Below are 27,496 nucleotides of genomic sequence, written 5' to 3' on the forward strand. Positions count from 1 at the left end.
ATCTATCAACCAGACAGCAGTGACCAGTTAGTATTCCGGTCATTGTCCTACAGTCTCTTTTATCGAGTGCCAATAGGAATTTTGTGTACATGAATTTTTTTCAGTTTTGCAACCAGATAGCTAGTTCCATCGGGTTTTGGTTTTCTTTACCATGCCATCCATCAAATCTTCATTTATACAATACATACATAGGTTTTCCATGTTGTTCACGTTTTCAGGGGTTAGCCTTACATCATTCTTGGCAATCTCGTCCACTATTTCAGAAAGAAAGTTGAATCATGTCGGTTTTTGACAAGCCTTCATTACCCACCAGGCTATGCCCGAAGCTTCTATATGTAAATTCTACTGTAGCCAGTAGACGTCCTGCCAATTTTGCTGCGTAGTTTTCGACGCAGAGGTCTATAAGTGGCAGGCTTAGTACCAGTTCAAGAGCCGTCGTTGGAGTTGTTATTAAAGCTATCATTATGCAGCGAGCCTCTGAACGTCTTGGCTTAAGTTTATATATCAACTTTTTTATAACATTAAAACCAACCCAAAGGTTTAGCATATAGCGCCATCTATTGACAAACATTTTTAAAGCTTTTTAATATTTATATCTTGTGAGCTTTATCAAAATTGTTATATTATATAATTATTATTTTTATGTGAGATTTCCGTTAAATATAGATATGTAAACAAATTAGACTATATGTACCACAAATGTTTGATATAATATACTAGATGTGTATATACATATGTATATAGCTATAACTAAATATGATACGACCATAAGGTTCATAATTTATACAAAGCATTGGCATAATTTGCATTTGTGCTGAGCAAATATTGTACGAGCAGCACGTATTACAACCATATTGGCGAGACTAAAGTATAATATTGAACGTAAATAATAACAGCAGCAACAACAACAGCAACAAACTAACAGTGCAAATATTTGAATATGCAAACTCATACGCTCCCACGCGCACATTACGCTGCACTGCAACGCCGCTGGTGATTTTGGCAAATTCTACACCAACGCTGTTGAATCTGCTGCCTGCCTGCCTGACCCTCTGCACACTGGCACCACCGCTCCCATAAAACAGCTCGTGCGTTACTCAGCCCTTAGCGTCAATTTGAAATTAAGTGGCGACTCTGGAATGTAGGTTGAATTCACTTTGTACACTAATTCGCCGGAATTATATTCCACTTTGTATTTTCGAAATATCTGCAACGAAAACAAGCATAAACAAAATGAGATGACACATGTGTGATGCGAGCGTTTGCCTTAAAATGGCCAAGTGGCTTAAGTGCATATACTAGATATGCTTAGATAAGTGCAAACCATTTCACAACGCAGCATTGCAAAGTGATGAACAACGACTTTTTATTATTGTTTTTGCGTGCATTATTTTCTGTAGAGTTCTACCCTGGCGTTGCATTTCCAAAATCATAAAATTGTCTGTGGGCCTACTATCATGGGCAAAGTAAATGAGTAAGGTGGCTTTCGTTTGCGAAGCGTCGGTGTTGTTGTTGTAATGGCAAAAAATATTTTTAATGGAATTCCGAAAAATTGTGGCGAGTTAACAGTCCTTGAGCGGTTAGAATGTCGGGTCCGTTCCGCAAAAATTAGACCCGAATGTCAAGGGAACTGAAAAGGTCGGTGTCATAAAGTCATTGAGGACGATTTTTACTGTTTCTATTGCTTGAAGCATGTCTTAAATAGTTTTCGGGATTGCGACCAATTTAGTGCCTTACCGGTTTTGAATTCGCATACTTTTCGGTTTAATAGTGCCAACTGTCTATGTACTTGAGTGACTTGGCCGACTGTCGTTGGAATGCATAGTCTGCAATGAAGTGATCTTAACGGTTCTATTATCTCACCTTTGGTCAGGTATGACCGTGTATGATTTGAGTTGATTCTTCAGTGGTAAAACTGGTGTTCGGAACCTGGAAATTATTGTATCAGCACTTTGTACTGTATCCAACCTTGTCATCAAAACCTGCTGAGACTGCATATTAATACTTATCCGTACATGGGTTCCCAGTTCGTTGGAGAATTTCGCCGTTGTCTATGAAAGTTTAACGGATCACCAGCAACGCTCAGAGACTCAATATGCACCCGAACTCTAAATGGAGTGGCATGAGCTTCACAGCTTCTAATGTCGCATCAAAATGTCGGTGATGTCCCAAAATATGTGCCATGGTTTTGACGATACATGGTTTCCGAGGTCCAAAGGAATTCAAAACTCGGATTCCAAAATTCGATTTTCAGCTAATAATATGAGGTTGTCGTACAACTGAACAATCAGCGATCCATATGTTGCAAATTCACTCTTCAATCCTTTTCGTAAAGGTTTATTTGCACTTGAGGTTAATTCACTTATTTTCGAATAGATCTATAGTATACCAGTGACTCGTCTTTTTGTGTCGATTTGCCTCGAGGAATTCAGTGGCTCGTTTTTCTTTTCTTTTGCAAATTATTTGTTTTTCTTATGAATTCGTACGATTTACTCTTTCAGACCAGTATCCTGCTATGAAGTGGAATGACTTTCGATTTGTTAGAAATCGGAATCATTTTTTAAACTTCCATAAATTTACGACCATATGTATGTACGATTTACTCTTTCAGACCAGTATCCTGCTATGAAGTGGAATGATTTTCGATTTGTTAGAAATCATTTTTTACCACTTTGGTCTTACGTTTCGGGGTTTCGGAAATCATTTTTTAAACTTCCATAAATTTACGAATCATATAATGCTTCGACTTGGTCTTACGTTGATTTTAATGTTGCACGATTTTCTCGGGATCCGCTTCGCAAATGGGTTCCATTTTATCTAAATTCCTTGTTTTTTTTTCCCAAAGCGCGGATCTGTTGATTTAGCTAGGAAACCAGTTCTTATTCATACCCATACTATGTCATACCAAAGGCCTCCAAGTAACTTTCCAATGCTTACATACATATTTATGAAATGAGCTCTCAAAGAGTTCTTTCTGTTTGCCTCCAGCTTTGATATGACCTTACTGAAACCCCTCTTTCATGTTTGTGCATTCACGTATTCATTCGTTTGCACATTGTGCGCGATACTCACCTTCGCCAACAGCATATTCAATTCAATTTCGGCAAACCGACGTCCCACACACATGCGTCGGCCATAGCCAAACGGTAAACTGACAAAGGGATGAATTTTGCGTCCGGCATGTGGGCATTCGGCACCTACGGATTGTAATGAAAATGTAAGGCTTGACTAAATTGCAATACACGCGTTCACACACACACGCGCGTACACTGGCTGAGGGCCTTTCGTGCGCGAAATTTGCACCGACATTTAATTTGTTTATATTTTTTTTTTTAAGAATTTATTTTGTTTTGTTTTACGCTCTCTGCGGTTGAGTGGGGCTAGCGTGTGTGAGTGTGTGTGTATTTTGTTTTCCTTTTCTGTGTCAATTGGCATTGGCATATGCAATGAATGCTCGGCATGGCTACTCACTCGTTTCGCCTCGCTTCAGCCAACGTTCGGGCAGAAAACGCTTCGGTTCTGGAAAATACGCGGGATCATTGGACACCACCAGATGCGGGAATATGACATGTGTCTGAAAAAAACAAAGGAAAAAAAAAACAACACCAATAAACATTTGTACATACACAAGTACACGGTGGGAGTGGGTAAATAAATAGAAGGAAAGAAAATACCGTTAAAGTGATATTTGATTTATGTGTTTATGGGCACTTGTCGCCCAGCGTTTGGTTAGTAGGTGCTATGCAATTATGATTATTAAAATTTAGACATTCAGAAGGGAGCTCGTTGACACCAGGTTTTCGATTGTTGTGTGTGTGTTTGCAACCTGGGTGTGGCAATTTAACGGTATATTTTTGCAAACTTTATGTTTAATCAGATTATGGATTGTGATCTCACAAAAAAATAGTTTTTTGGTATGGAAGTAACGAATTATTTTTAAAGCAGAACGATATGTAAAGAATAACTAAAATTTTACTTAAAAAACTTAAATTTTTCGCATATTTTTGCCTACAAAGATTTTGTTGTTTTTGTAGCGACATAAAGTATTCCTTAAATAGTTTTGGTTAATGTTGTCCTTGACCGGTTGTAATTCTATCGTTGTGTTGCGGTAAACAGACATTGTTTGGTGTTTGGAACCTCATTCGGTCCTTTGAAGTTTCTATGAATAACCACAAAAAGTGCTACCTTGAAATTTTAAAAAGCGTTCAGATTGAGCTTTAAAGAGTAAAAGTTCTTGCTGCAGAGTTCGAAGACGAAATGCCTGTAAATAAAGGAAAATGACGAACACTGTTCAGGAAAGTGCTCAGGGTTGCCTGAGAGTCATCAATATAAATCTTATCTACGAAACCTGAGGTTTAGTTAGGAAAGATCCCAAAGCTCTGTTTATTAAATACTAGAGGCTGATACATAGATAATACTGCTACTACCATCTATAYGATTTCTATTAGTTGGATTATAACTATTAGTTAATGAGATATAGCATTTTTGTGAAGCAACTTGTGTTAGTTTAAAACTAAATGGATCATAAAAGTATTTCATGTGTTCATAAGTCATTGCTTTTTGGCGGACTGTTGAAAAGATATTTGCTAAGCTGGAAACAGGCAAAATGAGCACCGAGGACAATGATGCTCTAAGAATCGAAAGCTCTGTGCAAAATGGAAGCCTTGCAAGGATTATGAATCCAACAAATACAACGACTAACGACTAAAACCGAACTTTTGCGTCGGTGTGTGACAATAGAAACATAATTCCATCATTTCAAACTGGAGTCCAATCGACAGTCATTCTAGTGGACTGCATATGATGAACCGGTTCTCAGGCGTGGAAAGACGAAAAACTCGGCTTTTGGGATACACGTGGTATAATACATACTCAATGATTGATTACTGAGCCAGTTATAATCTATTTCACTGCGTATTTGGTTGCAGTTCTTTTCTACTATTCCAAATACTTAGCAATTGTATTATTTTTGAGGAAGAATCTGTTTAAAATTGTATATATGTTACAAGGCTTTACAATTCCACAGTAGCCAGGCACCCAGACATTTTATATGGAAGTAACTTTATTTCACTGCTAGACGAAGTTATACTTTGGAGGAGAACATCTGCTGCCAGCCTTATGGCCACTTCTACAAGCACGCTATTGTAGTCTGGCAGGGCGAAACAAGAGTTGATTGAGAGCTCCCGAAAACTCTCCCTCCAACTATCTCCATGAGCTTTGATCTTTACATGAAAAAACTCACTGCGCCTCTTCGTTAGGGCCTCCGCCTCACCACTCACATATCTCTTAGGTGCCGCTAAGCGTAGGTTCCACGGAGCAGTGTTCCAATTTAATTTCAGTAAAATACGAAAAAATTTCTACGCCAAGGTTGTAAATGTTATTTGGTTATACTTCATTCAAAGAAGGAAGGAAATGACAATATAGCCGAATAGGGGAGATACTAAATATGATATGTCATGTTACCTCGATTGAATAAAAACCATTTCATACAATCTTGATAGAGGAACACGTAGAAACCAACGTTAGTTTAACCAAGACTGTTTATTGTTGAAATATTTTAAGCAAGAAATGGGTAGCTTTTTCTCGTCTCCGAATAGTTGTTTCAGTAAAAGTCGGCAGCATTTGAATATAAATAATTACGATTTGATTTATACGGTCTATGATCGGTCTATTGACCGTTTCTAATCTAACAATAGCCATAGATCCCAGCACTGCATTGCTTCCACTGGCTCCAAGCTTTTGTATGAAGGACCCTTGATCTTTACAAATTCAAAAATAGACCACTCGTGATAGTCGCCACGAATTAACTATCGCGGTTAATTTAGGATTAACAACAGCTCAACAGCTTGAATACTATATGTGATGATTGTAAACTCTGCCTTAAAGGTATGGAAACATAAGTTTTATGTTCAGCGAAAGCTTCCAGCTTCTGTCTTCTTTTATCATTTACATTTTTTTCGAATGATGCCAACATATTTAGGCGCTTCCCTATATTTTAAGGAAAAAGGTTGACCACTGCTCGAGGAAATCTGATAAAAGGTGCGTGTCCGTGCTAAATAAAACATTAATAATTCGAATCGGTACAAATAGTTCCTGAAATAGTAATACAGTTGCAGCAGATGGTAATTTACCAGCGTCGTTAAATTCAAGAATCTTAATGACGTTAATATAACAGTTACCATAACAGTTCCCAAAATACTTCCTTATTACGGAAAATAGCCTAAATTTTAAGATCAAGTGCTGTACTAACTTTTTAGCTATCTTAATAAAATATTAAGGGACTGCTTTATTTCACTGCAACAACAACGGCAACAGGAATTGTAAACTTCATCATAAGAAATTTAGTGATACTCATAGCTAAGTTTCAAACCAGTCGAATGAACTCGGGGAATGGCGAAACTGACACAAAAACTATGTACTTATATTGTCGACTGATTGAATTTTCTCTTAAGCATCAAGACTAAATTATGCGGCATAAATGGAGATTATTGCAAATCATCCATTAGTCTGCCTTTTAATAAGTCTACATATGATATCCTCCGAATATTTTCTGCTTATAACGTGCGCGTATTCATATAACTGACACCTACATATAAACATCTTGATATATACTATGTATAGTATACATACATACATATTAGGGCGAGCCACAAAAAAAAATTATATAGAAGTTATGGCCCGTGTATAACAGGTCAACTGAAAAGTCCCCGGCCTACCATAGTGAAACACATTTTTTTGGCAAAGTTCGATAAGTTCCCTGCAAGGGTGACACACGAATCATAGCGACCCTCCAACTTTTATTGGTTCCAAATAGGCCTCCGTTTCGGCGATCACCTCTTCATTCAACGAAAAATTCCTCCCAGCGAATATTCTTTTGAGATCTGAGAACGGAAATAGTCGCTGGGAACCAGATCTGCAGAATTCAGTGAATGCGATAGCAACTCCTAGTCTAATTCATGTATTTTATCAAATATTCGTGAATGATATGATATCCACGTTTAGTTAATATCTTTAGAATGCCGATTTATGTTCAGTTTAACCCATATATTCGGTATACATAAGTTTCTTTTGGTTCACCCGTATACAAATTTAATATTTATATACTTACGCCTTTGGGTATGTGATAGCCAGCAATTACAGCGTCTGTTTGCAAACTTCTGCCATTCGCAATGACAACTGGATACATTCTGCAAATAACAAGCACAACAACAATTAAATATAATTCATTTTGGCATTAAATATAATAATTTCATATATGCATTCAGTTGTTGTTAGTGCACCTCAAAGTCTCTTTTATGCAGGCTCTCAAGTAAGGTATTTGCTCCAAAGCGCTTTGATCGATTTCTGCTACACGCGTTGGGAATACACTTCGCAATTCTTCGTAAAGCTTCTGCTGCTTATCGGGATTTTTGGCTAATTGATAAATGGTCGACGAAACGGCAACAGAGGTCTGCAATGGCCAATTAATACATGTAAAAATTATGAATGAGACACATAAAATTCAATTAATTGGCAAGAAAATAAATATAATGAAATGCACGAGACAAAAAAAAATTAATTATCATAAAATAAAATTGCAATAATTTATTAAAAATGCAGAAAAAAAGTGAACTCAATGAAAATGCGGAAAATCCATAGTAATTATTATTAAATTAAAAGAATGCCTGAAAAATATTGAAAATATTAGTACATTATTTTAGGAAATTTTGATTAAATTTTAAAAATTTTTAAAGTACCAAAAAATAACTAAAAAAAAATATTTAATAATTCTACAACTAATTATTATTTTTATAATTAAACCATTAACATCGTTATATTATCAGAATTTAAGATATTTTAATAAAAAAAATCAGAGGCAGTCAGAATATTTTGCTGCTTAAAATTATCTTAAATGCAAAAATTGTACAAGAAATTATTATGAGTCGAAGGACTAATAAATATTTGTTTTTTTAATTTTATTTATTTAAATTTTGTTTTAAAATTGGTAAAACTTTTACCAAAACATTTCAATTGATGAAACAAGTTTATGGCGATGATTGCCTATGCCGTGGCAGAGTGCACGAATGGTTTCAACGTTTTCAAAGTGTTCGTGAGGACATAAATGACGATCAACATGTGGGCCAATCAAAAACCGTGATCACCGAAAATTCATCAAAAATCAGCCGAAATGATCATTGAAATTCATGGAAATGGAATTGAGCATCTCCAAACCATTGATTTATCGCATTTTGACCGAGCATTTAAGCTTACGAAAGGTGCGTCCACGGTTTGTTCCACACAAATTGACTGACGATCGAAAATTGCTCAGAACCTAACATTCGAAGGACATCATTATGACCGATTATTTGACCAAAAATCATATTTTAACCATTAACCACTCCCCGTATTCACCTGATAGGGCAGCGTGTGTCTTCTTCCTTTTGGGAAAAATGCATTTACCCATGAAAGGAAAGCGTTATGCAGACGTAGAGGCAATTCAAAAGGCTAGCAGCGGCATACTGGCGGCCAAACCGGCCAACGAACTAAAACACTCGTTCAACATGCTTTTCGACCGTGGAAAAAGCTTTATTGAAGCAGAATTTTGCTGGAAAACCCATTTGTTCTGTTTTTTTTTTTAAGTCCTGTTTACTTTGGAACGCGCCTTGTATGTATATACATACATGTATATTTTTTTATAAATATCTGCATATCGGCTTATATTTCTATAATTAATCTTCCTTACTCCTCATTAAAAACAAAAAACATTCACTGTTCATTAAATTTATAAAAGCTCACCGTATCCACGCCAACCAAGAATAAATCCAACGCCAACACAGCTGCCAATTTGCGGTTGCCCGTTTTGCGCACAATGCGCCCTACAATCGAATCAGCGCCGGCAGAATTCTGCAACGCCAGCGCAGCATCTTCGCGATCCATTGTGCGACTTATGTTTCGCATGCAAATTCTATGGAATGAAAGGAAATACGCCAAACAATTAAACGTTATTGCATTTATACTGATCTATGGTACTATAGTAACAATTAATCATTATAAAAATATATCAAGAACAGTAATAGCAACAAACATCACATTGACCATCAACTTACTCGGTAAACTGATCCAACGCCTTGACGAAACTGCGATACGCCTTGGTCGGATAGAAGCGCCACAGTGGCATACGCAGCTCCAGTTCCGGCACGGCCCAGAAGAAAGTGTTTATGGCGTTTATGATTTGTTGTGACTCCTCACTGCCATCTGGCGACAAGCAGCCAAGGCGTGTGTCCAATGCCACGCGTCCCACAGCTGTCAAGCGAGAGCAATACGTACAACATATTATTTTCAGTTAAAGCTTGGGCTCCATATGCATACATATACATATATATATATATATAACATTAGCGTCCTGCCAGACATTTTACATTTATTACAATTTATTTTACTCACATTCCAACGCCCATTTGTGTAATTCGTGCAGAAAATTCGCTGGCAGCTCATGGTTTTCATTGCGCATTTCATGTACTCTGTAATTTATAATTTACACGCAAAAAGATTAGCAAGTAACGGTATTATATTACATACAAGTTTACTTCATATTTTCTTGTCTCTTTTTTGACGCCTCATTTAACTAAAATTTGAAAAATTCTGCTACATAATATAATTCCATGCACATAGTATTATATTATATATACAGTGGTGGATATATGATTAGGAATGCTAATAATTTTTGTCGATTCTAGCATTTATTTCCGTAACTGTGCTTTATTTTCAGCACATACTATTTATTTGACTCGAATTTACAAAATCCAACTGTTTGCTTGCAAAGGGTGATCTATTTCGGGGTCCCCTACTTTTAAACTTTAAACAGAAACTTTAAACTTAATAGGGAATGCCTATTATAATTCGAAATAATAGTCTTTGGCATTTATTTTCTGAGAATTATCTCTTTCAAATGTTGGTCGCGGCTACGTCTCAGACACTCCATCCGTTGAGTACAATTTTCGATGACTCGTTCGACCATTTCGACTTTTAACTGACGAATGACACATCCTTAGGTCTGAATCGAAACTGGATTGTCCGCTTAGACCTTAGACTTTACATATACCCATAGGAAAACGTCTAACGGTGTGATATGACACGTTCTTCGTGGCCAATCGACCGGTCCAAAACGAGAAATTTTCTGCTCACCGAGGTGTTCTCTCTATAAATCCATTGATTGGTACGATACGTAGGAAGTACTGCCGTCTTGTTGAAACCAAAAATCGCCGAGCTGTAGCTTCAGTTTCAGGCATCAACAGGTCGGTTGTCATGGCGCAATAACGGTCGCCATTGACGGTTACATTTTCACGAGTATCATTTTTGGAGAGATAAGGGTCTATGATTCTACTGACCCACAAACCACGCCACACGATTGTTTTTTCTGGATAAAATGGCAGCTCTTAAATCTCTTCAGGATGCTCTTCGTCCCGAATGCGGAAATTTTGCTTGTTTACATATTTATTGAGCCACAAACTAGCCTCATTGCTGAACAAAATTTGGCTCGAAAACTTCGGATCCTCTTGGAACTTTTCAAGAAACCATGGAGTGAAGCGATGTCACTTGGAAAGATCGAGCGGCTTCAGTTCTTGCACAATCTGTATTTTCTATTGAAACAAACTACCTCTACTCCGATCACCCGTTATAAATAAGCCTTTTTATATTCGCGTCGTTACAAAAAAAAATATAATTTCATGCATTTCTTACAATCTGTTCTAATAATCTGGCGACCACTGCATACAAATAACAAAACTTAAACTAAACATTCATTTATCCATAAGACCTCACCTTTGCATAAATTCACTGGCAATTTCATTTAATGGCGGCACATACTGTTTAGCCGTTTGCGGTTGTAGTAGTATTTGTTGTACCTCTTGACGGAACAGCGCCCAGTTTTTGCCATGTCTAAAGTGAGTAATCAAGCATAAATTCATTACATTGACATTACACTTCGCTGCATGCGCAAGTGTCTGCATATATATATATATATATGTATATATATGTATGTGTGTGTGTGTGTGGAAAAGTAATCGCCTTTCTTTTCTTGCTTTGCCTTGCAATACTTACACACCAATGAGACCGGCGATGTCGCCGAAGAAATCGCTTCGCAATTTTCCCTTATAATGTTTGAGTGATGGCATTGAGGGTCTGCAAGAGATAAACAACCACAAATTAATTTACAACATTTAATTGCATGTTTGTAAAGAAAAATCGGTAGTGATGAGCAGAGCTTTGATGTGTAAAAAAATATCTATATAGTACGAGGGTTGCCGTTTATATATCGGCATTAGAGAACAAAAACAAATATTAATAATCGAAAATCACTAATTTTTTTTTTTTTTTTTCAAAATATTCTCTACTAAATATCGAGTGCTTTTGAACCAATTTTCAAAGCACTTTTGCCCTACTGATTGAGGTACCTCCAAAGCATGCGTCCTGAACGCATGAACCGCCTCAGGTGTCGAAAAAGGTTGACCTCTTCGGTTATTTTTTACGTACGGGCATAAAAAGAAGACATTCGGTGCCAAGTCAGGACTATATGGCGAATGACTCATCAAATCGATGTTTTCAGTGCTCAAAAATGCAGTTGTTTCCGTTTTCTGCAGTCGATTTTCTATATTTCTTCAAAGGTAATTGCCAAACAAAATTTGTTGCTCTGAATGTTCCAGTGGCATTTCAGTTTTTTCCAAAAAAAAAACAGGCTACGTGCACGAACAACTTTGGTTGGATTCGGCTCATCTGAAAACATCCATACAGGCGACTGCTTTTTTACTTTCGGGCTCGTATGTAAACATCGACGATTCATCATCTTTCTCGGTGTTGTAGACATGTTTTCTCGACCAATCCACACGAGCCTTTTTTTAAACGATTGACAAATTGTGTGATCGCTCAGAAATTTTCTTAACTTCATTCAATTTTGTGGCCGAGATGAACATTTTAAGTTACTGTAAACAACACAAATGATGCCGTATGTCAAAACGTTCTAGGTTTGTATAACATCAAAAATGTTAAACTTTACGATAAACTTGTGAGTGGATGATTTCTCCATTCAAGTTGACCATTGTTGGACATTTGTATCGCTGAAACTCTTCCTACTGCCAAATAAGTATGCCCTAACCATTCAATAAATAGTGTAATTTTTTTATGTCAGACAACTAGGGATGCTAACGAGATAAACCTATCAAGATCTTACAGGGTTACTTTCAATTTTGTATAAATTGAATAGAGTATTCAAAAAGAATTATCAGGAACGTGTACGCAACTTATTTTTCAACGATTTCAAATGTTTTATGAAGTAGTAAAGACGAGTCCGAGAAACTATGTCAAAGACTTCAGACAATTGAGAGACAAATCTATGAAAGTATTGCAGTAATTGCTTTTAATTGCGATTAGAGCATTTAAAGAAAATTAGCAGGAAAGCCTAAACATTTTACTTTTAACAGATTTCAACGGCCTCATGAATGAGTAAAGCCAAATCGAATGGAAACTCTGTCAAGGACTTCATAATTAACCTAGACTTAGGGTAATCTTTTATTAACTAACAAGAAAAGCAGCGCAAATAGAGAACTTCCAAGAATTCCAAAGTTGAAAACTCCCCCAGACAGTTTAGATGGCCGTATATTTTCGAATCTCTCTCTCGTCATAACATCTTCAATGCAATGTTATAGAAAAGTTAAATAACTTTCGCTTGAGCATTACGGCCTCTTATGAGTGCGAGCATTATAAAATTACCAAAACAAAAAAAAAAAGATTTAGACGAGCGCTTCCCTCAATGACGCAGCAAATTTCATCACTAAATCAACCTACCCGAAGATGGTAACAGTGACGACGGCTCATCTCAAAGCTGAATGAACTGCCACATTGTAGTAAAAAAGTATATAAGAGGGCATATAGTTGTAACTAGATATGTATATAAGTGGGCATGTATGTAGGTTTATCGTGTGCCTCAAGGCATGCGTGCTGGAGCGAGCATAAATAATCAAAATAGTTACATAAATAAAACAACAGAAACCACAATTTTTGTAGTAATAAAATACGGGAAAAGATATATAGTATACTATATAGGTATATGTAAGTATATAGTTGCTACATGCATAGTTCCGGTGAGCCGACAAGCCAACTTATGGTTCCCATATGCAGTGACACAATTCATAAAAAATATGCGTGCGTGAAAAGCATATATACCCACTACATACATATGTATACATATTTTTATAATGACTTGCGTGTGAATTTCTTTCAACAGACACAATTGTGCACCGCTGGCTGCAAGTAACTCCATTAGAATCGTAAATCTTGAGGCGAAGGAGTTACGTTTTTTGTTTAGCTTTATACCGGCATAGATACATAACTACAATATATTATACAATATATGTACATGATATTATTTATTTTTATTTGTAGTTTATTCATTAATATATAGCGGCGTAATAAATAGTGCGTCGCGCATGCGCAAACGTCACTTGAAATGTGCATTCGCGCATACATATCTCATGCGTGTACTTTCGCACGTCGATCGTTCGTCTAGGCCTAGTCTCTGCACAGACTGCAGCTTCTGGCTATTAAAGCGAGCGAGCAATTGATTTTTTTTTAACATTTGCTTTTATTCATTTCATTTATTTTTGTTGATTATGGCCTTAGGTTCACTTGTCAATTGGTTTTAATAGAGCAACAATATCGACTTTGAACGTGACCTCATTGTGTTTGAAAGCCAAACAATTGTATTGGTTGAGTTTATTATTTACTTTTATTATTAAATATACGCTGAACAAATATGAAATCGATAAAAATTATTTTTTGTAAAGCAACATTACAAATTTGTATAGAGCCCTTTTATAATATTTGGTATAACACAATATTGAAGTCAAATCTCGGCTTTACTTACTGATACAAAATGTTTAAGATAATATCAAGTGCCTTATTTGTTAAGCTCTAAAATATCCAAGCGGAGTTTTTGTCGCTAAAATAGTCTCAGAGCAAAGCAAATCAAATCAAAAGCAAGGATTTGGGCGGTGATAAGGCGAGCACAAAAATGGAATAGGTACACCAACTCATATATATTCCAACATATAGTATAATTAGCATCTTGGAAACAAAGTTTTTTGGCAAAATTCGTTTTTTTTTTTTTTATTCCAACATTTCGATGTCATTTTTGTAGTATAAATAGTACTTTGCCTCAAAATTACTCTCAGTTTCGACGATCACCTCATGTGCACACGGTTGAATGTCGATTGGACTTCTCAGTGAAACAATGGATGAAATATTGTCACATATCGTCATAAAATCTCGGGTTTATTACACTTGAGTATCTCCAGATACTGCTCCGAATCATAAACTCCTCGTTGCTTTTAGTGAAAACTGAGCTCGCGCGGCACCCACTTTGCGCAGAGTTTTCTCATACCCAAATATTCGTGAATGATATGATGTACACGTTCAGTTGAGTGTACATAAGTCTTTAGTGTGTCCGCTATCTCGGTCAACTTCACTTTTCGGTCATCGAAAATTATTTTGTAGACCTTTTTTAGTTTTTCGTCGGTGACAACCTCTTTTGGGTGTCCACTGCGTTCACTGGCTTCGGTGATTATTTCACCACGTCTTAACTTAGCATACCAATCTTTGATGGTTGATTTTTCTAGGTCAGTGTCTGGAAACTCATCATCAAGCCAAATTTTTGCTTCAGCTGTATTTTTTTCCTTCAAAAATAAATATTTTATCATCAAATCATAGTTCTCTCAAGCAGCCCTCGTATGTAAGCATTTTTATTATTTTTCACATGCCGCAAGCAATGTTCAACATCACCAGCCGATAGTTTTTGTTTACATGTATACAAATGTAAGATAACATTCATTTTCAAGAAATTGTGTCTGAAGTGTACATAAATATTTAGCACCTCTTTGTGTGATGAACTTCGGTTAGCGAGTAGCTTTATATTGTTGCTTTTTATGATCAAAGTGTGGCGATGGATCTTAGGATTTCGCACTTTCGATTTCTTTTTTAATACTTTACGTTTTATATTATGCTCTCACGTCTTCAAAATATTCAAATGTAAAGAATACAAATAAATTAATAGAGAGTGATTAACAATTTTGACCGCAAATAGGCGCTTGGACGTTTCTTTTATTGTAGTTTCAACGCCACATGGATAAACACAGCACTTTTTTGAATTTTTTTTGTTTCAACATTTATGGTGATCTGCTGACAGATCTAAGTATCAACTCACAAATCTTGTTAAAAACGACCTATTCTAACCTATCACCTATAGAGACTCTTAATGGAAACCGTTTGCCGTTGCAAAGCAACAAAATCATTTTGGCAGTCATAAAAAACTTATGATACCTCTTTACCGTGGAAACTAAAAACCTACAGAAAATTTTTCCGCTGTTTGTAGAAAATCCAACTTCGAAGCCTCGTGTGATTTTAACTTGCCTCTCTCTAGCTCGTACCACTAAATCATTTTCCTATAAAATAAAATTCGAGAGTTTTCAAACTAAACACAACAATTAACGTTGTAGTCGCTAGCCCTCTCAGACAACAGAGGGAGCCGGATCTAACGTATCTATTTCGTATTAAAAATTTACCATTTTATGATTAGAAACATAACTTTGCATGACCCTTAAACTTTTTTAATGTATAGCCATACTTTTTAAGATTGCTACTTATATACTGAACACTCCGATTTGTTTAAACTAAATGACGGTTCTACAGCGATAGCTTCGACAAATGTTGTCCTCATTCACAGTGGAGCCATAAACATCTTCACCGACTCCTTCTCAGTCCGTTTCCACGACAATCGGGTCAATGTAACCGGAATGGACCCGGATTTGCTGCAAGGTCCCTACGCTTTTTCAAAATAACAAATAATCTAGATCAGATGATTGATAAGCTTGCTAGGACAGGTACTTCAGTCTCAATAACTTCGGAATGAGAACGGGTAGGAGCTCCGTTGGTTTCTTCTGGTTCACTGCTGGGTTCCAAATCAGCTCAGCAAATGTTGGTTAACTATCAGCTAGAGTGCAGTTAACCAGTGCAATGTTCATGTAACCCAAAATTAATCGCAAGAGGTCTAGTGAATTCTTCGCTCTCAACAAGGTCCTTCTTTCGATGGTTGTAGGCTTCTAACTGGATATTTTCCAGCCGAAATTAAGGCAGTAAGATTAAATATCTTACCGGATGCCAGCTGTTTTGATGAAGATAAGGTAAAATCGCCTCAATACTTCATCAAGGCAATATCACCTCGGATCTCATACTCTCAGATAATTAGGTCAAATAGCAATACTATAAAAGAAATAAAAGAGCTAGCAGATTTGTGCTTTGTCGACAGCTAATATCCAAACAGGAGTTTTTCGTCTGGCTTCACAAAGGGCTGAACACAATAGTCCAAGCGTGAACCCGCCGCCATACTGAGTTATCAGCCATCTAACCAACTATCTACTATTAGCAATTAGAATAATAGAAAATAGATTTGAAACTACACAATTAAGGTGGTATAATTTATTGCTATGTTATCTCGCTTTGTTTATGTCAGCTTACTCTATTTATACCAGTTATCTGTTTGTTTCGCTACTATCCAAAATTGGAGGAATCAAATGCAGCTTGTATTGGCATTATCAAAAATGTTTATTTAAATTACCTGTGTGGCATGGTTTCCTCCTTCTTGAAAATATTTCGAATTTCATCGCCATCAAAGATAAACAATAAATCCGGATGTCCTATTAACCCGCCAACCTTAACTATTTTGCCGTAGTTGATGTGTAACTCCTTCATGACCTTATCCAAATCCTGTATGCGATATTGGCCTGCAGTAAATCAAAGAACACATAAATACATATATATTTAATATGAAATATGTATTTGCACTCAAACGCACCAACTAACGGCGCAAAGCGCCATGAATTGCCCAGCACTGGCATACCCCAGGGACCCGGTACGGCTGTATAGGGGCGTACATGCGACACCGGAGCGCTGCCATATAAAGAAAAATAAATAAACAAAATGATGAATATTTGTTGATTTTTTTTCTGCACGCTTTACTCACCTCTCCTTTGCTTTGGTTGCTGCTACGGTTGGTGCTTTTGGTGTATTTATTCTTGGTGGCTCATGTGTTAGCGCCTCGGGCAAGGTTACAGCGTTTGGCATTGCCGTGGCAGCAGCCGAAAAAGAGGCGCGTTTCACCAGCGCAGTTGTTGTTTTATGTAGTTGTGACATATTTCTGCTGAAAAATTACAGCAAGGGATTTCATTACAAATATCACATATATTTTCATGTGTTTCAATGAAAAATTAAGCAAAGAAATTCTCGTTTCTTTACTGTTTCTCTGTACCTTTTAGAAGCCAAGTTTGATTCTTGGAAGCCATAAACTGTTTTACTATATTTGTTAAATTTCATTGCCATTTTTGGAAACTACTTTTAAGTGAAACCCACTTTTTCAAGATAAAAGCTTTGCTAGGAATTACATATGCGCTAGATTACTTTTAGATTTCGCTAGAATACACTAACGAATGTATCAGTTCTGCCACTGGCAAGCCCAGGAAATTAAAGGCGCTGATGTTTTTTAACAGCTTTTCCTTCAAAGTTGTGATAATTTTGCGAAAATTTTTCTGAAAAACATGAACAATGAAAGGGGCGGTAAAACGCTATTTGAAATCGTACGAAAATTAAGTACACTTTTATCAGACATCGGTTGAATGAGAAAGTGATATAGGTACGCAAAAAATAGACAACCAAAAATTTTGTATAAGCTCTATGTAATATCCATGCAATATGTGTACAAATATTAATAGTATTCTCCTCCTTTTAAACGTATTTCTTTTCTAATTATAATCCAAATTTCTTCGAAACATAACCTGAGTCACATAAGATTCTGTTTACACTCAGATCTTTGTGAGCAAAGAATGCATTGCCTGCGTCAAATTTCCCGGACAGTTTTTTAGAAGATTTACCAGCATAAAAAATTCCTAAATATTTTTTAATGGGTTGCTTGAAATGTACTTGAAATACCAAATCTGAGCTCGTTTTGTGTCTGGGATGCAAGATCCCGTTTTCAAATTAGTTATGATAACAATCAATTTAGTCAATACTCATATAAAAACACTTGTTAATGGTATTCAATTAATTCGTACATTCATCAGGTCTTTCGTCTAGCTTAGACAGTTTTCGATATGAGACAATCAGACAACAGATATTGACTCTTTTTTTTTAGATTTTTTGGCTTGCATTTCATTCAAGTTTCACATTTTCCTTGTCAATAAAGTAAAGCAGAGTACGTAGATGGACGTAATCGCAACCACTGCTACGCCCACAAAACGCCATTAAGGGAAAACCATAAAGTGCCATAACTAAGCACCAAAATAAGATATAGAATTGTAATTTGGCATAGAGGATTGCAGTAGCAAGAGCACCTATGTACTGAAAGTGTTGAAAAAGTGCTCGTGCCCCCACCCTCTAGTACGTTTGAGAGAAATATGTCCTAGATCACCAAAGCTGCAATAGCCAAATGCGTTTAGGACAATTCTTATAAGAACTATTACCGATAGTGTGAAAACGGATGAAATCGGATGATAAACCCGTCCACTACCCATATAACGGTACTATTAAAAACTACTAGCTCGAGATAAATCAATAACTAAACACGCCAAAGACATTAAATATATGACCAAGGTGGCATGAGAAGACTTTATACGAGCCGGTGTAAAAAAATGGACGAGAGAGGTGGCACAGCCCACTATTAGGTCAAATTACATATACATCTTGGGGCCTGCTCATGAAACCCTTAACCCTTAATATAGCTAGCATAACGTGGAACTTCCCGGTGATTTTATACCGCATATATCGGCCAACATCAGAGTTATCTCAAAGGAAATGAAATAGCGTGTTTTACTGATAATCTTTGTGCCCAAAATGGGTAAAATTTGGGCGAAACTTGACCCAGTTGCCATATAACAGACATATAACAACCGGGTGACTTTACTTTGTATGATTAGTAATGGTATGTGAGATACCTTAATGAATCTTAGGGAACATTTTGTTAGTATGTGACATATTCATGGTGTGTAGTATTGATACTACCCCAAGTGCCAGAGTTCTGTTTTTCTAACAAACCTTTTGTCGAATATGTGAATATGTCGATTAGTGTATATATTATATGTATATACATATATAATTGCTTGTATTCCGATCTTCTGGTTGACGTTTTGCATCTGGCTTTGATTCCTTCAAGTTGCAAGAGTTATAAATGTGCGGTTATACTCGAACTTAGCCCTATCTTACTTGTTTACTTTATATTTATTAGTTTGATCAGGTTGCGCTATACAGTTTTGGAAAGACAAAATTTCGTACTAAAAGGACTTCTCAGGCAGTATTGTGACTGCCTGACTCAATATTGTTTTAACCACTGTCAAATATGCAAACCGGCAAAGAAAAAAATTTGGTAATTTTTAATAGCCACTGTTTGAGGTTGTCACTAAAAATTTGTAACTAAAAATTAAAACTAAAATTTACTTAGTGCATATTTCCGATATGCAATTTCCTTAAAAGTTCAACACACAAAAACTTCTGTCGTGCAAAAATTTATGCGTTAATGTCAGCCAATTCGTGTATTCATAGAGCTAACAGCAGATGAGTGCAATTATAAATATTTACATGCATACAATAATATTTATTTTTAAACACTTTTCAAACAACTGATTAAAAATTCGCAAGCTAAATACAAGAAAAACAAGAAAATTAAAATTAACTTCAGTGGCAACGAAACTATCATGCCATTCACAAATGCAAAAGTTTCCTTCCACAAACTCGATTCCGATCGTTCAGTTTGTACGGCAGCTGTTTGGCATATAAATATATTCGATGAAAACAATTTCTGCGGAGATTATATAGTACAGAAATACAGAAATCCACCTACCTGGAAGCCAGTGGAAAGAGAGCTTTAGGAACAACTCCATCAGCGGCTCTTGAATCTGCCATCTATAGAGTCTCTGCCGATGCCTTTTGGGTATTAAAAATTTCGCGGCTAACTTATATAACCTGTTTAGTATATAAAAAGTCGGCACCATAGGGAGTGTGCATTAAGTTCGATATTCTCTAACTTCAGGGTATAAAAATTTATATTAACACTATATATTAACAATGTATCTTGAAAACATTGTTGCACTAAGTAAATACGCAGTTGACAACATTAGTCTAAGCCATCATTAGTGCAACATTTGTTGACAGCATAAATTTACATTCGACGTGCTCAGGCGAAAATATGTGTAGGTGTGTTAGAAGTTGCTATTAAATATTAAAATGTAATTTTATATGCCAAGCTGTGCCAGTAACACAACAACACTTAAAAAATTGTTACGTTATTATTTGTTGTTGCTGTTGACACTTAATGAAACTAACTTTATGCGAGAATAGGCCATTAAGTTGTATTTATTTTCTTCCACCTTGACTGGTATGCGTCGCACGCTTGTTGTTGCTATGAGAAGTTAGTTATTCACAATTACATACATATTTATATATATGCAGTAAGTCAGTTGAAACGTCTCCGGTCTGGCACATAGATGGCGCTACTAAAATTAAATCCATATGAGCTTTGCGCTTCAAAAGGCACTTGTATAAATTTAACAGCTGTTGATCAGCAGAGTGTGGTTTATATCATTTTGTTTCAATCAACTTTTGTTATGGAAAAAATTGATAAAAAGGGATTTAACCTGTTGATAAAATATTAATTTTTGAAAAGTAAAAATATAATTGAAACAAAATCTTGGCTTGATGACGAGTTTCCGGATACTGCCACAGGAAAAGCAACCATCAAGGATTGGAAAAAAGTGCAAAAAATAATTTTGAAAGACCGTAAAGTGAAGTTGTTTGAGATAGCAGGCGCTCTAAAGATATCAACTGAACGTGTACATCATGTCATTCCGAATATTGTGAGCTCACTTTTGACCAAAAAAGCAGTGTTTGGAGATATTCAAGCGTAATAAAGCCGAGTTTTTGCGTCAATATGTAACTGGTTTATTTATAAGACATGGATTCATTATTTAAAAGTCCAATCGACAGCCAACCGGGTAAACTGCACACGATGAATCCGCTACAAAACTTTGAAAAACGCAAAAGTCGGTTTGGTAAGGTAACGACGTTTGTGTTTTGGAATGCGCATGGAATAATTTTTACTGCCTACCTTGACAAAGGAATGATCATCAACAGCGACTACTACATAGTCGGAGGAAGTGAAGGATAAAATTGAGGAAAACGGCAACATTTAAAGAAAAAGAAATTGCGGTTACACCAAGACAAAAGCAAAAGATACATGCATTGAGCTTCGAATTGCTTCCGGATCTACCGTATTCTGAAGATCTGGCCCCATAGACTATTTCCAGTGTTCAGACCTCAAATGAATGCTCGCTGGAAATAAATTATTGTCGAATGAAGAGCTAATCGCTGAAACTGAGACCTTGTTTGGAGCAAATGTTATCTCATACTACAAAAATGATATCGAAAAGTTGGAGGGTCACTGTAATCAGTTTATCCTCCTTGAAGAAAACTATGTTGAACAAAAAAAAGGAGTTTGGCACAAAAATGTTTTACTAACAAAGCACTCCAAACATTATCAAACAACGCCTAGTCGCGTGTTTCCCTTTTGTGACCAGTTTTATCATTAGCTGATGCTCATCGACAGCACACACCCCGTCTGGAAACTGAATTAGATAAAATACTTGGCACATTTAACATATTTCGTCTGCATTCTCGTACTTTTGATTTGCAAATCACTACCAAACAAACTGATTTATCTGCTCAGCCTAATTTTTCATTCATAACTTTATTCTTATCTCTCTTTATTTGTTTTTTTTTTTTTTTTTGTTTCTTTGTTATAATGAACTACATACTTCACAAAATTCCATATTTAACACTTGTTGTTATTGTTGTGATCTCTGTTGTTTATCTAATCATCTAGCCAAGTGATATTGACCTAGAGCTTATTGTGTCAATATTGATGGCTGTGATGACTCTTTGGCAATATTAGTATGAAGAGCAACAAGTTGAAACTGCATACTCACCGTTAACTGTACGTTAATGTGTATATACAGTCATGTGAAAAATAATAGGGACACATGGCGGTATTTCGTAAAAATGCAAAGAAAAAGAATATTTTCATTAAGTGTGAAATCGTGTTTTTATTTTTAAATAGGTTTATGTTTTTACCATAAGAATATTAGAGAAAATAACTCGAATTCAATTCAAAGAAGAAAAAATTCATTATTTCAATAGCTTTACCCAAATTATGTTGTGAAAAAAATAGGGACCATTGCAGTTAAAAAACAAATGCTCAATTCATTTTTTTTTACAAAATTCTTTTGAGATTTAGAATTTGATTCTTCACTACTTCGTTGCAAATCCTTTATTTTGAATGACAGCCTGACATCGGCGAGGTAATGAGTCAATTAATTTTTGGCACGTGGCCCGGGGAATAGCTTTCCACGCTTCCTGTATCAGTAGCCAAAGTGCAGCTTTGTTTGTTGCTTTTTTACCCTTCAAAGCTACTTTCACTTGTTGCCACAAGTTCTCGATGGGATAAGTCCGGTGATTGAGCAGGCCAGCTTAACACGTTTATATTGTTATCCGAGAACTATTTTTTTGCTAACTTCGATGTGTGTTTTGGGTCGTTGTTTTGCTGGAACACTCATCGAAGGGGCATGTTTTCCTCAGCATAAGGCAGCATAACCTCATTTAATATATTGCAATAAGTCACCGCTGTCATTGTGTCCTCAATTCGATATATTGGACCAACTCTTTGGTAAGAGAAGCATCCCCACACCATAATTGATCCGCCTCCATGTTTTACAGTTTTAACTGTATATTACGGGTTAAAAGCTGTGTTCACTGGCCTGCGCACATGTGGAGTACCGCAGTCAGGGTGAAAAATATTGCATTTCGTCTCATCTGACCACAGGATATTGCGCCATTTCTCCACTGGCCACTGGCTCATTAGCAAAATGTAACCTTTTAATCATATTTGGTTTGGACAGAAAAGGTACTTTTCTGGGTCTCTTTGCTTTTGAATTTTTATTAATTAGATATTTACGAATGGTAGAAGTGTCGACGTCCAAAGAAAATAAATTTTTAAGTTCACTAGAGGATGCAAAGGTGTTCTTTTTTAAAAATCGCATTATATTCCTTTCAAGAGTTGGAGATATTTTTGATTTTCGTCCACGTGTTTCTTTCTGAGGCTTATATTTTATTGCATTCTCTACCATTCTCTTGGAGTAAATCAACGTTTCGGCTATTTTGAGGTATGAAAATCCCTGATTGTGGGGGTGTTTTATTTGCTTATACAGCTCAGCGCTGCAGTGTTGTCCTCTGCCCGTTTTAAATTACTAAATTAAATTATATGTTAAATTTCTCAATTTATGATTATATAATATAAAATCTCATATACAATGTCTTTATTGCTTAAAAAATTTTAAGAATCATAATATTTCAAAACTAACACCAATTTAATATTCCTGTCCCTATTATTTCGCACACTCAAAAACGATCTTAGTTCACAAAATGATCAACAGCTGCGAAACGACGCCAGATATTTTTTCTTTAATAACGGTTCTTTACTTCACTGACATCCCAGCAAGCAATTGCATGTTACATTTTTGATAATTTTCTTAAAATGAATCAGATTTTATTTTTTACCTATTTTCAAGCTAGTGTCCCTATACTTTTTCACATGACTTTATCTGTCTAGGCGTGCACGTAGCTGTTGTTGTTATGATAAACTTTTAATGATTGCTAGAGATTCAATAAAATGTAAACAAGTTGCACTGAAACGAGACAAAATCTGTTTATCATTTGATGGCCACTTATTGCTTGTAAGCAGCTCCAATTGCCAAGCAACATTCTCTAATATAATGGTAGCAAAATATAACCAAATAAATTAACTTTACTTAAAGAAGCTCTTCTTTAAGACTATAATTGATTCTTTCAATATTTTCACTCATTCAGCAGTTATTTTCTCTTCAAATTCGAGCTAAATGTTATTTTATAGCCGACTGTACTATGTAAAAACTCACAGGACAACCTGGTCTACATATGTACCTTGAGAGAAACTGGACGTATGTACTTATGTATGTATATTCGATCAAGAATTATCTTATCCCAGCAATATTTTTATATTACAACAAAAACGTCTGCGTTTTGTAATCAAAATAAAAATAGTTAAAAGATTTTCGACTGAGCGATAATTAAGGAATTATAGCAGTGTTGCATTCAGGCCATTACACATTAGAGGATTGTTCCTTCTTAAAATCTCGTTTCATACGACATCAATGATATGTAAACTCTGTAATAATGCTCCCTGGACCGTACAATGCGAGTTTGGGAAACCTGCTGGGATCTGGATTATGATACGATCAAGAACTGTTAACTCGGAAACATTCCTCAAAATTATATTTATACGAGTATATTGAAAGTTCTTGAGTTGAAAAACGTCCTTTTATATAACCATGATCAAAAGTCAGAACGCCATTGGCTGGCTAAGAGAGCATTTTTTTTGCCTTTTCTACTTATACCATCAAAAGAGTAGGCTTCCACAAAATTAATTAATAATTAATTTTTTTTTACAAAGCCAAGAGGTCTTATGACTTTCTAAAAAATATTTGTATTTTGACTTGAGATTTTTTGATAGAAAATTAAGGTTTTTTTTTATGTTATGTGAAAAAATTTTGTATAAAAAAATTATTGGTATTTTCTTTCTCTACAACATTGCAATATAACTTTTTTCTATAGGACTCATAGTAAACCATTACTAATCCTTACAAATTCATTAACATCTCCCCTTTCGTTTTCCCGACTGTAGATCGGCTGTAAATAACTTTTCCCTTAATGTTTTTTATTTCAACTTTCGTTTCTGATGGGTTTCATCCTCCCTATTTTTCTATCCACCCTGCTCTTTAAGAATACCCTAAATTTTGCGAAGAAAATAGTTAATAATTTTCGTGTTACAAGCAAACTCCGACGGCGCTAAAAAAAGGTATTCCAGTGTATTCTTCTCCTTAGCTTAAACCTTCCAAAAAAAAATTCGCTCTAGAAGATATTGTCCGCACAGAGGGCAATGCTCGAAAATACATTAGAAAATGGCGGCTTTCAGAAAAAGATTGGAATTTATCCAAAATATTAGTAGCTTTTTGCCTGCCAAATCAAATAATCGCATAAAAAAAGGGTAGATCATTGTATGGGAAACTATAAGATCGCATGATTTGTCTCCGAGTAATCACTACAGCAATTTCAAAAAATGTTTATTCGACGAAAAATGCCTTATGAACTTAAAAAATATTTAAACTTCTACTAATAATAAAATTTTAAAAATTTCTTGCTAGGTATGCCTATTAAGGCATGGGGGTTAAAATTACAACTTTTATCTTCTTGGTCATTGGTTTTTAAGTGAAAGCTCTATAAATTAAGCTCGAACCGAAGCGCTAAATCTATGAGTAAGTATTTAATTTTCTGATTTTTTCGATTTTCTGTTTGGAAACGTTCTTTGCTAGATTTTACAAAAAATTTTCAATTTCCTAAGACACAAACCCTAGTCCACAACTTAAGGCGTTACATGAGTTTACGGGTTTAAAAAAATCGATTTTTTTTATTGTCTTATACAATTCTACAACACCTCTAGAATATTGTCCTCAATTTTCAAATTCATCCGAGTAATAGTTTCGGAGATACAGCCTTGAGATCTAGTGCGTTTTGAAGTCGGTTGGCAAGATTTCTCGAGAACTACTCAACCGATCTTTGTGGAATTTTACACAAGTCTTCGAGATACAATTCTTAAAGACTTCGACGTAGGATTTTTTCTTCCAATTACAACTACTTGAAAAAAATGTTCGCGAAATTTTCACAGAAATTTTAATAATGTTGCCAAAAATCCAATTTTCAGTTTTTTTTTCTCTTCATCTAAGTTCTAAGTTTTAACCAAAACACGTATTTTTTCACTTTAGATGATCATGTAAGGAGTTATACTGCCAACGCGGTCGCATCTTTTTTCCGAGCGGTCACCGGAAATGACGTCGCAATGGTCGAGTTTAAAAAAATGTTTTTCCAAAAATTTCAAAACATCTTTGTGAATAGTGTATGTTTGTAACAATAAAAAAATTTTAACCGAGGAAATCCATGTAACCCCTTAATGAGTCATAGTTTCGCCCTCATACATACTAAAAAAAAATTGTGGCTTGACTCTAAGCCTTTGCGTTCGACCTCGTTAACTGCCGATTTCACTCATTCGACTTCGTTTAAACTTCAAGCATAACCATTTCAGAAGATACCGCAAGTTTCTTTATAATTCTTTCGACACTAAATGCCTGCTCACGTCAAGTTTTCCATTCAAAATCTTATCCTTAAATGGTGCTTCTGTCAATTCCACTTAAACTTGCACAGCACACGCACCTAAATGGCCACTTGTACACTGCGCGGACAACTTCTCAAGGCTCTCCAGCTGAATATTTTTTCCCCTAAGAAAACTTTAAATTCTTTACGCGGCATTAGCGACAGACATGGCAAGCTGTCTAATGCATATTTGTGGAGACGGTAACCTTGTAGAGCACTCAAAAGTCGAGCGCACACAAAGATTTGGCAGCGGTTCCTTACCTTTTGTTGGCGTGACACTTGTAGTTTGCAGTTTTTTTTTTATATATTTGCTTTTGTGTTTTTTTCTTTTATAATTTTGTTGTCGTTTTGTTGTTGTTTTTGTTGCCTGTTTTCCTTATTCTTCTTTGTTGTATGTGGTCAGGTGCCTCGTTGCTTTTATAGCATTCGTTCAAGTGCAACAAAGTTGATATCAAAAGAATTGCATTTAAACACCAAACACAAAACAATATAGTAACTACAACAACAGCAACAACTTTAAGACTTCAAGCAGCAACTGTTGCAAATGTTTTCACACTCGAGTGCACCGGCGACGGCAAACGACAGAGACGTACAAAGACCTTATTCGTCGCTGATTGCAAAGTGAGTTTTGATTGCGATTTGGAATGCCACAAGAAACACACACACCCACACACACACGTGCGCGAGCTATTTGCAACAACAATGGTAACAAGCCATGCGGTAATATTTTTGACAAATTACACTTTAGCAATTTGCCACACGAAATCGGATTTTTTAAATTAAAATCGTTTTTGCTTGTCTTAGTGTTGCCAGCGTCAAATAATTTCACATTAGCAAACAAAGTAGAAGCAAACGCCAATTGCACGGCTGCACTGCCAACAACATGTGGCACGTTAGCACTTGAGTGAGCTCCAACCGAATAAACCAGAAACACTTGTCTTCACGAAACGCGCACGCCAAACTAAACTTTGCCTTGGCTGCGCTCGCGATCTTATATGGAGTTCAGCAAAGCTGACAATCAGTGCTCTGCAAAACGTATTAACAACGCTGAACACTAGTATACGTGGCCTATAGAGTGGCTAACGTAAGCTCAGCTCAGCGGCGCACAAGCGCGGTTCCATTTGTGGCGTTG

The 27,496-nt window shown here is 35.9% G+C and overlaps 2 protein-coding genes across 7 annotated transcripts in view; one reads left to right on the forward strand and one right to left on the reverse strand.

Moving 5' to 3' along the window:
* LOC108968798 (G protein alpha o subunit) overlaps positions 1–27,496 on the forward strand; it is a 102,417-nt gene that overhangs the window by 60,110 nt on the left and 14,811 nt on the right. The gene's annotated exons all lie outside the window — the stretch shown is intronic.
* LOC108968797 (probable cytochrome P450 49a1) lies at positions 657–27,303 on the reverse strand. 2 transcript variants are annotated; one of them, XM_018933051.1, is made up of 14 exons: positions 26,626–27,303; positions 17,048–17,221; positions 16,880–16,974; positions 16,643–16,808; positions 11,080–11,160; positions 10,801–10,917; positions 9,424–9,500; positions 9,087–9,282; positions 8,776–8,944; positions 7,281–7,450; positions 7,109–7,187; positions 3,472–3,574; positions 3,073–3,197; positions 657–1,207 (listed from the first exon to the last, which is right to left on the reverse strand). In XM_018933051.1, the coding sequence occupies exons 2-14, from the start codon at positions 17,215–17,217 to the stop codon at positions 1,094–1,096; spliced, it is 1,662 nt and encodes a 553-aa protein (XP_018788596.1). In that variant the 5' UTR covers positions 17,218–17,221; positions 26,626–27,303; the 3' UTR covers positions 657–1,093. The 2 variants fall into 2 exon arrangements, with proteins under 2 accessions (XP_018788596.1, XP_018788595.1); XM_018933050.1 differs by having other exon boundaries at positions 17,048–17,224.

Source organism: Bactrocera latifrons, unplaced genomic scaffold (assembly GCF_001853355.1).
Source record: "Bactrocera latifrons isolate USDA-ARS-PBARC rearing strain unplaced genomic scaffold, ASM185335v1 scaffold_23, whole genome shotgun sequence".
In the NCBI taxonomy this organism is placed as follows: Eukaryota; Metazoa; Arthropoda; class Insecta; order Diptera; family Tephritidae; genus Bactrocera; species Bactrocera latifrons.